The sequence below is a fragment of the Rhizophagus irregularis genome, chromosome 30 (assembly GCF_026210795.1).
Source record: "Rhizophagus irregularis chromosome 30, complete sequence".
In the NCBI taxonomy this organism is placed as follows: Eukaryota; Fungi; Glomeromycota; class Glomeromycetes; order Glomerales; family Glomeraceae; genus Rhizophagus; species Rhizophagus irregularis.
The window spans coordinates 2,066,538-2,081,921 of record NC_089458.1 but is presented as its reverse complement, the minus strand read 5'-3'; the positions used below and the strand labels follow the sequence as shown (position 1 = coordinate 2,081,921).

Here is a 15,384-nt window from a genome sequence, read left to right as displayed (position 1 = left end):
CACTAAAATCTGGTGCGGTTATGGCTGATCTTTTGGATAAATTTGCTCGTAAAAAAGGACATCCTCTTAGGTAGATTGTGGATTATTAAGATTATTAACTAGTATTTGTGACTGTGCCAATTCTAATTATTTAATTTTAGACCTGAAGCTTGGAGAATCGTTCGGTGTGGTTATAAAATTGCGAAACCGAAATGGTGTAGCAGCGAGGATTATTCGGAAATCCAAAGATATACAAGACGTGCAACTATTTATAATCGTACGGAAGCAATATCTTGGCTTCAAAGACAAGTATGCCTTTCTTTTTATGCTAGTTCCTTACTTTATTCTTGAAGAATTCTAAAACTTACACTTTTGCAATAGAAGTCACTTGAATCTTTAGGACAAAGCATAGAGGAAATTCGACTTCTGAATAATATTCATGAAACAGTTAAAGATGAAAATGTTAGAAAACTTCTCTTGGAGGGGCTCAAAATACCTTGCGTTATGTTTCCTCTGCAAGATGCTTTCACAAGTTTTTATATTAACATTTTGTCTATATTGTAAGCATCTTTTGTTACAACTTGCCAGTTTTCATCCGCTAAACTTTTTCCTTTTCTCATAGTCATCAAAAAGTGTTTCCGGAGTTTTCTGTGATGCAACAATCAGATGTATCGGAATCAGACTACGGAGGTTACGCTATACATCCTTCAATGCAAGCTGTGATTTTCGGTTTAGAGAAGAGCATACACTATCATGTGTAAGTAGTAGCTTCGATTTTCATTAATTTTCTAGAGATTCTATTGATTGTTACTTACGCATTTGTACTTTTTACATAAGAGGAGAGATAATACTCTCTTCAGTTAAGTCATGTCGCGAGAGACGCAATGCATCACATCATTTGAGCAGAAGGCAGATGGAGTCTTCCTTGTGCGGCTAAAGAAATCTATTATTGAGGTTGGACATTTAGAAATGAGCGGTGGGTACGCACACAAAGATCTTCCTAGATCAACGTGGGACGGATGTTGTAAGTTGCCGATCGGAAATTCTTACATGTTGGAAGAGATTGGAGAGCGATTTCGAGAAGCTTCGACTGAAACATTCTCGAAATTAAGCGTCTTTTCTATACACACCTATGGTGGGTGTTTAAAGCGTGTTTCTTTTAAAGTGCATTGCTTCTATAATTTGTTATTCTAACCTTTGCGTTTCATAGCAAACCGGATTGAATTGTGGAGAATGCATGTTCCGTCCTGCGGAGTCCTACAATACGAACGGACACATAAGACAGTCGTTCCTATCTGCTTTGAGGAGGAGCGAAAGTGCTTCTTTGATTTTGTTATTGTCTTGTGGGATCTCAGGGTAATATATCCTTCTTTCGACTGTTTTGTTCTACTATGCTTTGTCATTAACTTGTCTTCTCAATCCATAGTGTTGGTTGCTGGAAGTTGCCGAAGTTATTTATAAACTACAAGAAGAACACAACGATTCAGATACGAATGTGTCCAATCTTTCTGGTATTCTCCCATCACACCCATTTACTCCGCAAAAAGAAAAACACAAAAAAGGCATCACAGCTACTTATGCAGATAGCGATCCAGGTAGCTTTCCCATTCGATCTAAATTATAATAGCAGAAAAATGTTTGTATTTTTCTTATTTATGTTTTTTTGTACAATATAAAGTCAGTTTTCTGCGTGATTCAATCAAAAGTTGGTAATAAACATTTGAATTGCACAGTACTAAGTATATACCTATTTTTCGTAAAAATAATGAAAATGTATTTTAATAAAGTTTCGTCCACATTGGGCTTTATCTTTTAACGCGTATGCGGTGTAGTGGTGGGTGTAAAATTTGCATAGGAAAAAATAAAAATGGTTATGATTGCATGAAGTGATTAGCGTTCCAAAACAGAACGCGCACGTGATTTTTTCATCATCTCGAACTTACATAGAAAAAATGGTAGCCGGATTAATTTGCAGGGTCGCACGTGACTTTCGGATACTGATTTCCGGTTGTTACATTGTGTACATCATGATTTCAATCAAGGCTTTCGTTAAATTATTTATTCCCTCTACTCCTTTTACTACGCCACAATGTCAAACCAACAAAATAAAACTTGCAAAGGGTGTCATGTTTCTCAAAAATATGAAGAATTTCTAAATGAAAATGGTGTTGTCTTAAAAAAGTGCTTAAAATGCCGAAATAAGCTTAAAATAACTCGATCAAAAAATAAAAAACTTGAGCTGGATAAGATAATTTGCTATACTGATATTACTGAAACCATATATAACTTTCTAATTTCTTTAAATAATACAAATGAATTTTATGAAGGAGAAAATGAGAAATTAAATATGAGTTTTTATATTGAACTTTCGTCTTTTCTTGATTTTATTTTAGAAAAAGATGGATCGTCAAACAAAGAAAATCATGAAATAGAAATGGCCCATCACATAATTACATCTATCTCAGAGGGTGATGAATATTCATGGGTTTACCGGGATAAAAATCAAAAAAAAAAATTCTGTACTCTTAATATATTATTGCAATTGCCGAATTGAACTTGGAAAACGACAGGCCAAACATCCTATAGTAGATAACTGAAACAGAGGGATACACCTACCTTTTAAGAACGATACAATTGTGAAGGAATAATAAATATAGAAATTTTTTCTGAGTCAGATTTAATCATGGTTAAATATTCTCATAAAATATTACATCCATGACCAAATCACATTAAAACTTATCCAGAAATCAAAAAATTTATTTAAGAGAATATTAATTGTTCTGCTTCTGAGATTTGCCACCAGGTTCGTGAATGTCAAATTAATGGATATGAGAGTATAACTATTCAACAAATCTATTATTGGTGGTCAATTGAGTCTCACAAGATATATTGTCGACATTCAGATCCTTTATTATCAACAAAAATTTTATTGGAAGAATCCAACTTGGAAATCATAGTGAATAGTCTTGATTCTTCTTTACCTGCTCTTGGATTTCTGACAACATTATTTGATCGATTGATTTATAATAAATTTGATGCTATTGTAATTGATACAACCTATGGAACTAATAATTTGTCATGGGAATTGTATGCAATCATGGGTGTAATTGATGGCACTGGATTTCCTCTCAGCTATCTCTTAATTTCGGCTGGAAAAAATAGAAATATAACAGAAATCCTTACATATTGGATGCAAGCTTTAAAAGAACGAAATTTAAGATATTTTCCCTTTATTTTAACCGATAAAGATTTTTCAGAAATAAATGCATCAAAAACAGTATGGCCTGAAGCTCATTTACAATTATGTATGTGACATGTACAACGTGCTATTAAACAGCGGTTAGCATCAAATAAAAAAGGTGTATATTATTCTTACAATCCCAAAATTGCACATGAAGAATGTTCATTAATAGATCCTAATTGGGAAATTGTAAATAATTCAAATTCAACCATATTTTGCCTCTTAGATTTGCGAAAAACAGTAATTAAACTTGTAGAAAATCATTCAAGTCGGCATATGTTACTACCAAAATCTAATGGTACCTTCATTATTGATGCAAATGAAATTTGGAAGGAATGTATTAGTGAAATGTTTCAGTTCTGCAAAAACAATAATTTGCTTCAACTGTGGATATACCTCTGGAAAGAGTAGTATACAAAAGAAAAATGGACTTTGTGGGCACGTTCGATTAATGAAAATATTAGCCATATCAAAACAACAATGATCATTGAATCACATTGGCGACATATTAAACATGATTATTTGTATAAATTTTACAAGCCCTGAGTTGATCATTTATGTTACATTCTCATTAAAAAAGTTCTTGTTCAACAATTATATCGGATTCAATTACTTCAACAAGGCCGATATTCAGTACCATGGAGAAAAGAGTTTAAAAAAGAATGGAAACAACATGAAAAAAAAGAAATAAGATCAAATAACAATTATTTTACTGATTCAATAAAATGGATATGTGCATGTCTTGCATACATCCATAGTCATTTTTTTTTATGTAAACATTTGATCAACTCTGTTGAGAAGGCTGATGCAATATTCTTTAAAAAAGTAAGTAAGATGTAATTCATTTTAATATATATATGTGTATGATAGATTATGAATTAAAAATATTATTTTACATTACAGGTACAACGAAATGGAAATTATCCATTAATTTCGTCTTATGAAGGTAAATTTGTGAATGTATTTTGCTTGGAAGATTCCCAAAATCACAAAATAAGCATTCCATTAATCCAAGATTCAATTGTTGAGCATGAAAATGATTATATTATTGAAAGTGATGAAGAAGAAGATATGTATGAAGCAGATTTAACTTATTTGCATGGAATCTTGGACAAAGTAATTATAATTTTATATATAATGAGAATTTTGTATGTAGTTCTAATTGCATATTAATCTTTATTAATTCATATTTTCTAATTGCATTTAAGGCCAAAGAGTTGTTAGAAAATTCACGTAACAAACCAAAAAGACATTTATGGTTGAAAAATGTTTGCCCAAATTTTAGATCATTAGAACGAATGAACAATGACATTATAGCGCTAGAAAATAGAAGAACGATGCCAAAAACATAGCAAAATTTTAATAATAATACAATGTATTGGGAATAATAAATTCTATAAGTGAAATAAAATATATTCAAACTATTTGCATTCTTTTATATTTAAAATTGGAATCATAATTACAAATTATTTATTATAAATTCTATGATTTTTATTGGAAAAAAAAATGTGATTTTACCCAATAATCAGCATCTGAAAGTCACGTGTGGCCCTGCAAATTAATCTGGCTACCATTTTTTCTGGGCGATGCTAGAGTTGTTATCATCTTAGCCTATTCTTAATAAGTTATTATATATTATTTACATATCGTTCATTACCCGAACATATCAAATTTTGTTACACAAAATATTGTATAATTAAAGAATATATAATATGGTATCTTAAAAAGTATGTGTGACTAAAATAATGTAATTTGACACGATTTTATTTTCTAGCTGGAATTAACATAATTTCGGCCAAATTCTACATATCAGCTTTATCGAAAATAATTTCCAATCTAAAAACTACTTTTATATATAATCTTCTGATTGTTATTAATTTTTCAATTTATTTATATTAGAATCTCCAATTATTATTAATTTTTATTATAAAATTTTCTGATTGTCAATTTATTTATTAAACTGAAATACTATATTTTATTTACCAGTAATATAATTGATATTCTAACAATCTAACATAAATCAATTATCCGCTCTAACTCGATTCATTAAAGAATAATTAATAGCCATGCTTATAGATTAACCTGAATAATAATACCAACCGAGTCCGTATACTCAAAAGACCAGAAAATCATTTATAAAAGAAAAAAACTGGACTGTTAATAACAGTTTGTTGAAATGAAAAAAATAAAATAAAATAACTTCCCTCATAAATGAATTAAAAAAACAAAAAAAAATCCCAACATATCAGCTAATTATCGAAATTGGATCAAATTTTAAACCCCAAATCATAATAATTTTGATCAACGTTACACTACACCAATTAGTAAAAAAAAAAATCAAATGATCAAATTTAGCGAACTTACCCTAAAATAAAAAAAAACATATGAAAAAATGCGTCAAACCGATGAGCAGAGCCAAAACCCAATGAGCTCGAGTAGCAGAAGGTAACTGGCGTCTCGCGATTTCAATGTTGACTATTACTAATGGTAACTTTTAAAAATTTATAAAATAATATTTATAAAGTATTTAAAAAGTATTCTTATCGTTATGCTTAACTTTTCAGATTATTGTAGTGGTAATATTAATATGTCAAGCACTATTCCACTCATAACTACATCAGAATTTTCCTATTCCGCTTGTCAAAAAATATTCAAGAAGCAAAGCGGACTTTCACGGCATTTGACTATTGTGAAAAAATATAACATTCCGCGAAATAATTTAGATAATTTGTCAGAAACAAATAATAAGAATTTTTAAAAATATCCTAGTTTATTTAATTCATTGCAAACTTCCAAATGGGTTTAAAAAGGGAGGTCGCCAATTAGTATCTCTTATGCTTTTGTACTGAGCATCAGTTTTTTGATATTTTCAAAGGATATATTCACCATCGTAGCAATAAAAATATTTACAAATGTATTTTCTAAGGCACTATTGGATATCAAACATTAAGTGAAATCTTGAATAATCCATTATGGGGTCAAAGATTTTATGATGAAGAACAATAAACCTACGTTATCTTGTTTGATGATCTGCCTCAACATTTAAAAAATAATCCATTAGCTATTGCAGCTAATTGTGCTGAAGGTATAACCACTAAAAGGTGCAAATTAAAATATAATCCTGGAGAAGTTACTATATATTGAATGGAAGATTAAAGCTAAAAAGAATGCAAAAGAAAATTATTGTGAAGCGGGTTTTATATATATGCATTTTTGGGTAAAACAAATTTAAATAGATATTTTTATAGAATTTTTAAATTGTTTTATTAGTGGAAAATTTATTAAAATTTTTTATCACACGTATGTATATATAATAAATAAAAATTGATTTCTAAATATATTTTAAGTACAACGGCAAAAATAAATTTAAACTTATTATAGAGTGATGCGAATTTTGTCATACTGATTTATAAATAAATACACAATATTTTTTTTTTATCGCAATAATTGCCAAAAAATATTAATATATTTACAAAAATATTCTATATAAAACATTAAAATCTATAAAATATGAATATATTGAGGTTTAGGATATGAAAGAGGAATATTATTTTGAGTATAAAAAAAAAGCCGATTTTCATGTTCCATAATCTCTCGAATAGCTGAAGTTTTATTTTAAAACTTTCCACCATTTTTAAGAGTTTTACGAAAAAATAAGAAACATGATTATGATTTTTCTTTTCGACAGCACTGCACGAAAAAGAATTTAATCCCCACCTTTGATGTTTAAGCATAAATTCCCAAATATGCGACACTAAGATATGAATATAAGGAGTTAAATCTAAGGATCGGTAAAGTCCTTGTACTAAAATAATATTAGTCTCAGGATTCACCACAGTTTTTTTTAAAAATAACTCATACCATTCTTTTGCTTTTAAGCGAAAATAGTGTGAATTTGTTTCTCTTTCTCCCAAAAGGTCATACAATTCAGCAAATCCATTCCATAAGCTTCTAATTAATGCAGCACGTTTTGGATCAAAAAGCTTAGCCAAATTAAATTTTCGAAGAACACAAAGCTTATCATTTCCCATCAAGGAAGTATAACACCAATTATCAGTATTACGAATCTTCCAAAATTCAAAACGGATTTTTAAAATTTCCATCTCTTTAATTATAATATTTCGAGTTATATCATTAAATAATCCCTCATTTTTGATTTCTTGTAGCACTAATTCCCATAAACAAACAGTAATATGCAATATAATATGGAGTTTATCTGGCACATAATGGTCAAGTGGAATCATATTAAAAAGTGGAGGTGAGTGATGACCTGGATATGCTTTTGGATTTTCATTCAAAATACTCATCTTTTTACTAATTATCCATTCAGTTTGCCTATCTCCACGTTGATTCTTAGCTATCTCACACCATGGACAAAAATAATTGGAGTTTGCCACATTAAAACCCAAGCAGGTGGCAAGAAACTTCCAATCAGAGCTAAAATAAAGCTTAAAGTTCCAAACTATATTATCAATGACCATTCTAATACTACTCAGCTCTTGCAATTCTCGAATAAGAGTATCTGCTGCAATTTAGTTTTTAAGGTTGAATAATTTTCAGTTCCTGGAAAAAGAACAACTGTATAATGGTAATTTGGCTCAAAAAGTTTTGCTGAATCATCTAATAATGCTACAGTGATCATAACGTGTTTTACCTTTCATCCAACGTTACGACCATCACCAGAGATACGAAGATGAATAATTGGCGATGCTGGATCTAATTTTTCATTTTGAATATATGCTGGTACTATATATTTAAGAATTTTTTTAATACTCCGATATGCACCTTTACCAATTGCACTGTTAACTTGCTCAACAATTATCGGATCAGTTATATCAGGTTCTTCTGAAAAATCGGGTGTAATAGTAGGAGTTAAGTCAACAAAATTAATTGGTATTAATTGTTCCTATCGTGCATCAATCTCGACGAGTTTGAGAAACAGCATACTTCCAAGGTAATTTTGATTCCATAGCTGCAAAATAGCGATATGCATCGCGTGGAACATTTTCTACATCTTGTATACAAACCACTGATTGCAATTTTTGTTTTTGCTTATTAGGGGTTTTTTCTCCAAATGTTGTATAATAATCCTTATTTTGTACAGTAAATTCCAATGTCTTTAAGACAACGCGGTCTTTAAAATTGTAGTAATTTTGAATTGAATTTTCAAAGTTTATTTGTGCACATTTTGCAAGACCTTTAGTATGTCTGATTTGTGTAGTTTTACTTGATTCATCATGTAGTTTTAGGTTTGCTTTTGCGATTTCTATCAATACATTTTAATTGAAGTCCATAGAGATGAACTCCAGAAACTGCAATTTTCTTATTTGGAGTTATTATCTGATAAAATAATTACATATTAAATCATTTTCTTTGCGAGCTTATACAAAAAATAAAAATATAATTGAATTAAAACTTACATTATGTAATTCAACAGAAGCATCAAATGTATACTTGTGTCCGAAATTATTTTAGTATTACGGAAATACGTAATTACGTAATTCTGTAATTATTAAGTAATTCATTAGAAAAACTCCGTATTCCGTAATTAATTTCGGACTCCGTAATTAATTTCGTATTACGAAAATATTTGGCCAGAATTAGCCTTAATTTTTGCCGATTTATATATAAAAACTTTAATAAATAATAACTCGGCACCCAGTGATCCGTTTTGGATGATCTTACTACCATTTGATTCGTCTCGATAAGGCGATTCTAATGGTAGTAAGATCATTTAAATCCAATCACTAGATCGCGCTCCGATACCAATAACTTTTAAATATTTATAGCATAATAGCTCCGTCAATTTCAATGCTAGAAAGATGATCTTACCGCCATTAGAATCGTCTCGTCATGACGAATCGAATGGTGGTAAATTCATTCAAATCTAATCACTAGATCGTGCTCCGACACAAAAATTCATTAAATGTTTATAGTAAATTAACTCCATCAATATCGGTGCTATAGAAATGAAACACATATTATTAGATTCGTCTCGATGAGACGAATCGAATGGTAGTAAGATCATCAAAATCTGATCACTAGATCCCGAGATATTCGCAATTTCGCACTATTATGCAAATTTCAGAATTTCGGAATACGTAATTAATTACGATTTCGTAATTTCGGATTTCGGATTTGCCAATTGAATTTCGGAAACAACTATAATCAAATGTAGATTGAACTGAAACAACTTGGTGCTGAAAATTATTTCCAAAACAAATTAAGTAATGTGGATTACCTTCTATATAATATATGGAACATTGAATAATTTGACAGTTATTAGACCAGCCCCAGGTAGTTTTAATAATATAATTGTCAGGCACAGGAAAATAATTAGGCGCTTCTGTAAACTTCAATTGCGCAACTGGTGGGTAGACACCTTCTTGAATAACAGTATAGTTAAATTTCCGGTCACCATAATATATTATTTCAGGTGAAGCAAGATAGTTTTCCTGCTCATAAGGTCTTTGCTTAGAATTTGACATTGAAATACAGTAAAACGCGTAAAATAAAAAAGTTGACGTTAAAAAATTGTGCAACAGATCGCTTTAGTACTATGAATAACGGAAAATCTGAAAAATACTGCATAGTAACTTTTGGTGACGCTAAATGTGTCAGATGATTGACCATCATTATTATTGGCTATAAAAATTTGGGGTTATCTCAAAAATTTAGGGTTACGGTGTAGATTAGCGCATATGAGATTCATGTTTAAGAAGACAAATACTCACAAATTTCAAGTTCATTAAGAAGTCAAAGTCAGGTTATGTTAAATTACCAAGTACTGAAATTGAGGTTTACAAAAAAAATCAAGAATTGACTGTCTAAAAAAGGAAAAAAAAGAACAATTAATAATAATGTATTTTAAAATTAAAAAAAATGAAAATATTGTTTCTTTTTTACCTACATGATATTCCATGTTCAAATACCCGAAAAATGTGTCTAAAAAAGGAAAAAAAAAGTCGTTAATGTTCATTAAAATATAAAAAAAATTGAAATATTTTTTTTTTGTTTTTTACTTGCCGATATCCCATGTCTAAATATTCAAAAAATCGTCTGAAAAAAATAAACAAAAAAATGAACAATTAATAATTGTTTAAATATAAAAACTAAAGAAAAAATACATTTTTTATTACACACTGATATAATATCTGGAAAAAAATTGCCTAAAAAAAGAATTGTTAGTAATTCGTTAAATATTAAAGCAAAAAAAGCCTCACAAAATAATTCAAGAATACTAACTAATTTTCAAAAACTTGAAAATAATCTAGCTGAACTAATACCTAAAAAACGAAGTTGTAGCCTGCGTGTTCAAAAAGGCAAAGACCTTGAAGAAAAAAAACTGACTAAAGAAAGAGAAAAACAAAGTAATTAAAAAAATAACCCCCTTACCAAATTCCCATGCATCCAAGTATCCTGAAAAACAAGTTGTCTATAAAAGAAAAAACAAGCTGTTAGTATAAAGTTCGTTAAAATAAAATTAAAAGTAAAAAATAATTTTTTCACCTATTAAGATCTGAGTCTAAACTTTAAAGAGATTGAGAAAACTACCTAAAAAGAAAAAAATGAACTTTTAGAAACAATTCATTAAAAAAAGTTAAAAAAAAAAAATGACTTACCAAAATTTCGTGACCAAGTAGTAAAAACCAAAGAACCAACCATAAAAGGAAAAGGAAAAGAAAAGGAAAAAAAATAGAGAGAAAAAGACAAGAAAAAGGGAAGTAAAAATAAAGAATTATTATAATTGTTCTATAATGAAAAACAAATTTTTTATTAATTTATTACAATGAGTCAATGATAAATTATTAATAAAGCATCTCAAAAATAAATTACAAGCAACCCGTATACATAAAATTTCTATCTAATATATATATATGATTATTTTTCTTTCAAAATACTCTTAAACTCGTTATTTCTTCATCACATCACTGGTTTCTTCTCAACATCTACCCTATCCTTCAATAACCTAATAATAACTTCCATCACTCGCTTCACATTTTTACACAACTCTTTTTATTTCTCTGAATTCTCTTTTAAAGTAGACTCAGTAAATCAGATATTAAAAGGATTTTTACTTGTACAGTATATTTTGTCTGAAGCATAAAGGATGAAATACCAGTCCGTAGCTATTATAACGACTCTATGATAGATATAGTTGAAGTCATCTTTGAATGCATCACCTGACTTACGTTTTCTCTTATTTTTATTTACTTGTAACACACTTTCGCATTGGACCAGATTCTGAGCAAAGCCAATGACCACTTGATATAATTTCCTTTCTGTAATGCAAATAAGTTCCTTAAAAGCCTTGATTGTATAATCGACTCAACCAGAACTCCACTTACTTATAAGATAGGCACCCTGCGGGCTAGCGTAAAAATCATATATAAAATTCTTTGCAGATTCTACTATAAAAGGAAATTTTATGTTACATTATTATGATTTTTTTCCTTTTTAGCTAATTAACCAATAGAATTTAAGAAAAAAGTAAGGTAAAAACTATTAGTAAAAGGCTAATTTTTTATAGTGACCTTTATTATGAGTAAGCATGATTCTACTCAACCGGTATTTTCTTTACCAACAATTTCTAACTGGAAAGCCAAAGTAATTTCTTTATTTGTTATTCTTTTGACAATATAGCAAAGTATGAAAAATAACCAAAATATATTTGCACTGCATGGCTTCATTGCCATCGGCAAGAATAGTCCCCATATTTTCCAACCTGTATTTTATTTCCCTTATACATTGTTCCAATTCCTCATCATCATCTTTGAGTGTATTTGTTTCTAGAAAGTGAAACATTAAAATTAGCCCATTAACTCACATAATAGTTTGTGAATAATAAACTGAGAAGATAGGACTCATTTGATGGAAATTGACAGATTGCATCTATCCCATTACCATCAATCCCATACTTTGCTAATATCTCTTTTAAGTCTTTCTGAGTCTTATACGAGAAAAATAAGCGCTTCTTTCTCTTCTTACACTCCTTAATGAAGTCTGCAAGCCTTGATGCAGATCTCAGTTTTATTTTATGCCGCTTAAGCTTTTTTTCAGTTAACTTGAGAAAGTCACACCCATTAACTTTTTCTTCGCGAATACCTTTCAAGTCATCGTCATTAAGCTCCAAGTTCTCTTCTCTCTTTAAAAATTTGATAAGAGCATCTGTTTTATATTTTTTGATTTCGTCTGCTAAGACTATAATAGAACTTGAGACTTTTTCAGATTTGATAATTAACTTTTGTTGATTATCTGGTTTGCATAATAATAATACAACAAAACATTAATGCTATATAGCAAACAATAAAACCAAACTAACTTCTCAATTAGATTCTTCTTCTCTATCAAATAAATGTTTCCGCTTACTTTATTGACACAAATAGGTTTTCCATATAATAACATAATCTGCATCATCTTCACTCATACTCACAAAATCCATTAGAAGTCCACCCAAGACCTAAAAAAAAAGAACGGTTAGTAAACTGTTCTATAATTATAAAAAAAACAAAAATACAACCAAGATTCATACTTACTTACGAATCTTACATCAGGAAATTTTTTGGGAAGCAGATCTGCGCAGATTTTCAGAAATTATATCTGCACAGATCTTATACCCTGGCGCAAAACATTAGAGAAAAATCCAATAAAAAACTGCGCAGATTTTATAAATAACAAAGTTCTGTGCAGATTTTTAAATAAAAAATCTTCGAAATACCTTAGCAATTTTTTTCAGTAAAAATCTGCGTTACAATAATACAAATTAATTTATTGCATTAATTACTAATTTATTTATATAATCAAAATTACTTTTTTATTATATATTAACAAGTTTACAAATACAATTGAAATCTATTACTAGTCATTGCTATTCATCATCTCTTTACTGCATATTTACATGTTGTTAATGGTTTGGACATTGTTCCAGTTGGTTCAATTCCAACAAACAACTAGCAAAATGAAAAAAAAATCTATATAAAATAAAAAGAAAAACGAACATTAGTATAAAGTTTGTTTAAAAAAGGTAAAAGAATTTCAAAGTAATTACCTCAAAGATTACTTTAAAATCTTATTCAAAAACTTGTCTAGAAGCCGTAGACCTAAAAAAAATTGAACGTTAGTTAACGTTCATCAAATAATTCATTAAAGAAATAAAAACTTTCAAAGGTTTTACCTTTAATATGGGAGCCTGAACTCATTTTTGGCTTCCTTTGCCTAAAAAAAAAAGAAGTACGAATGTTAATTAACGTTTACTAAATAAAAATAAAAAAAAAAGAAAATTTCAAAGGTCTTACCTTCAATATGAAAGCCTGGAACTTGTTTTCAGATTCCTTTACCTAAAAAACAAGAAACACGAACGTTAGTTAACGTTCGTTAATAAAAATATTAAAAAAAATAAAATTTTCGAAAGGTTTACCTTCGAAGTAAAGTCCAGAACTGGTTTCAGCATCTGGGACCTAAAAAAATTAATAAAACGAACGTTAATACCATTCGTTAAATAAAAATTAATATAAAAATTTGAAGGTTTTTATCTTTGAAGTAAATGCCTTAGGGCCTTACAATAAAAAAGAAAATGAACATTAATTAATGTTCGTTAAATAAAAATAAAAAAACCCCACATTTTTTCAAAGTATACCTTCGAAATTCTTTTGTTCAGGAGTCGAAGAGCAAAAATTCTACAAAAAAAACAATTGAAATGTTAGTAAACGTTTTGTAAATTAAAAGCAACAAAAAAAAAATATGAAGAATTTTGGAGTTTTACCTTCGAAATTCTTTCCAGGAAGTATCTGGAATGACGAAGACCTACAAAAAAAAAAGAAACGTTAGGAAACGTTTCGTTAAATAAAAAACATAAAAAAAATTTCAAAGGAATTTTACCTTCGAAATTCCGTCCAGAGCCTCTGGGAAGCCGTCAACCTACAAATAAAAGGAAAAATGAAATATTAATCTATGTTTCATTAAATAAAAAAAAAAACTAATAGAATTTTAAAGTTTTACCTTCAAAATTCCGTCCAGACAGAATTGAAGAGCCAAAAATCTAAAAAAAAAATAAAGAACGTCAGAAACGTTCTTTTATAAAAATAAAAAAAAATAAGTTTCGTAATGAAAAGTTTGTTACAAAACTTACCATGTTGAAGTTTCAGAGATCTTGAGTACCGAAACCTACAAAAAAAAGATAAGAACGTTAGAAACGTTCTTTTATAAAAATAAAAAAAAACATAAGATTCGTAACGAACTTACGAAACTTACTGTTTTAAAGTTTTGGGAACCTTTGGAGTACTGAAATCTACAAAAAAAAAAGAAAACTAAAACATTAACTAACGTTTCGTTTAAATAAAAATAAAAAAAAAACAGAATTTCGAAGTTTACCTTTGAAATACTGTCCAGAAAACATTCAGAAAGCCGTGTTCCTACAAAATACAAAGATGAAATGTTAGAAAATGTTTTATTAAATAAAATAATAACAAAATTTTCGAAGGTTTTACCTTCGTCTGGAATTTGTTTCGGCTTCCTTTACCTAAAAAAAGAAAAATGAAACTTTAAAATCGTTTTATCAATAAATTAATTAAAAGAAATAATTTGAAGGTTTTACCTTCAAATAAAAACCTTCAAATGGGTCCAGAATATACCTTTGGCGTTCTGGACCTAAAAAAAATAAAAATAATGAACGGTTTGTAACGTTCACTAAATATAAATATAAAAAAAAAAATTTTGAAGATTTATCTTCGAAATAAGAGTTCAGAGCCATTCTTCAGCGTCCAGGACCTAAAAATTTGAAAAAATGAACGTAAGTAATGTTCGTTAAAGTTAAAATATAAAAAAAAACGAATATTACTGCTGTTCGTTAAATTAAAAATAAATTTGAAGGTAAACGAAAATAAGTCTGGAGCCGTTCTTCGGTATCTAGGACTTAAAAAGTCAAAAAAATGAACGTTAATAATATTCGTTAAATATAAATAAAAGTCTGGAGCCATTATTTGGCGTCCAGGACCTAAATAAAATATAAAAATGAACGTTTAGCGACATTTGTTAAATATAAATATAAAAAAATCGAAGGTAATGTTTTACCTTCGAAATTAATGTCTGGAGCTATTCTTTAGCGTCCAGAACCTATAAAATATAAAAATGAACGTAAATTAACGTTCGTAGGTATAAATAAAATA

The 15,384-nt window shown here is 28.9% G+C and overlaps 3 protein-coding genes across 3 annotated transcripts; 1 reads left to right on the top strand and 2 right to left on the bottom strand.

Moving 5' to 3' along the window:
* Positions 1-20: 20 nt before the first annotated feature.
* Positions 21-1,692, top strand: OCT59_021860 (uncharacterized protein; the record flags this gene model as incomplete). Its single annotated transcript, XM_066146799.1, has 9 exons — positions 21-70; positions 141-288; positions 361-539; positions 602-736; positions 817-838; positions 919-1,114; positions 1,190-1,335; positions 1,406-1,574; positions 1,658-1,692. 9 exons carry the CDS (start codon positions 21-23, stop codon positions 1,690-1,692), a joined length of 1,080 nt encoding a protein of 359 aa, XP_066005903.1.
* A 5,254-nt stretch (positions 1,693-6,946) lies between these two features.
* Positions 6,947-9,708, bottom strand: OCT59_021859 (uncharacterized protein; the record flags this gene model as incomplete). The annotated part of the gene is made up of 7 exons (XM_066146798.1): positions 6,947-6,974; positions 7,082-7,745; positions 7,901-8,065; positions 8,148-8,354; positions 8,497-8,560; positions 8,641-8,673; positions 9,334-9,708. The coding sequence occupies 7 exons, from the start codon at positions 9,706-9,708 to the stop codon at positions 6,947-6,949; spliced, it is 1,536 nt and encodes a 511-aa protein (XP_066005902.1).
* Positions 9,709-13,396: 3,688 nt separating this feature from the next.
* Positions 13,397-14,351, bottom strand: OCT59_021858 (uncharacterized protein; the record flags this gene model as incomplete). Its single annotated transcript, XM_066146796.1, has 6 exons — positions 13,397-13,435; positions 13,516-13,557; positions 13,638-13,677; positions 13,983-14,023; positions 14,099-14,137; positions 14,349-14,351. 6 exons carry the CDS (start codon positions 14,349-14,351, stop codon positions 13,397-13,399), a joined length of 204 nt encoding a protein of 67 aa, XP_066005901.1.
* Positions 14,352-15,384: the final 1,033 nt, after the last annotated feature.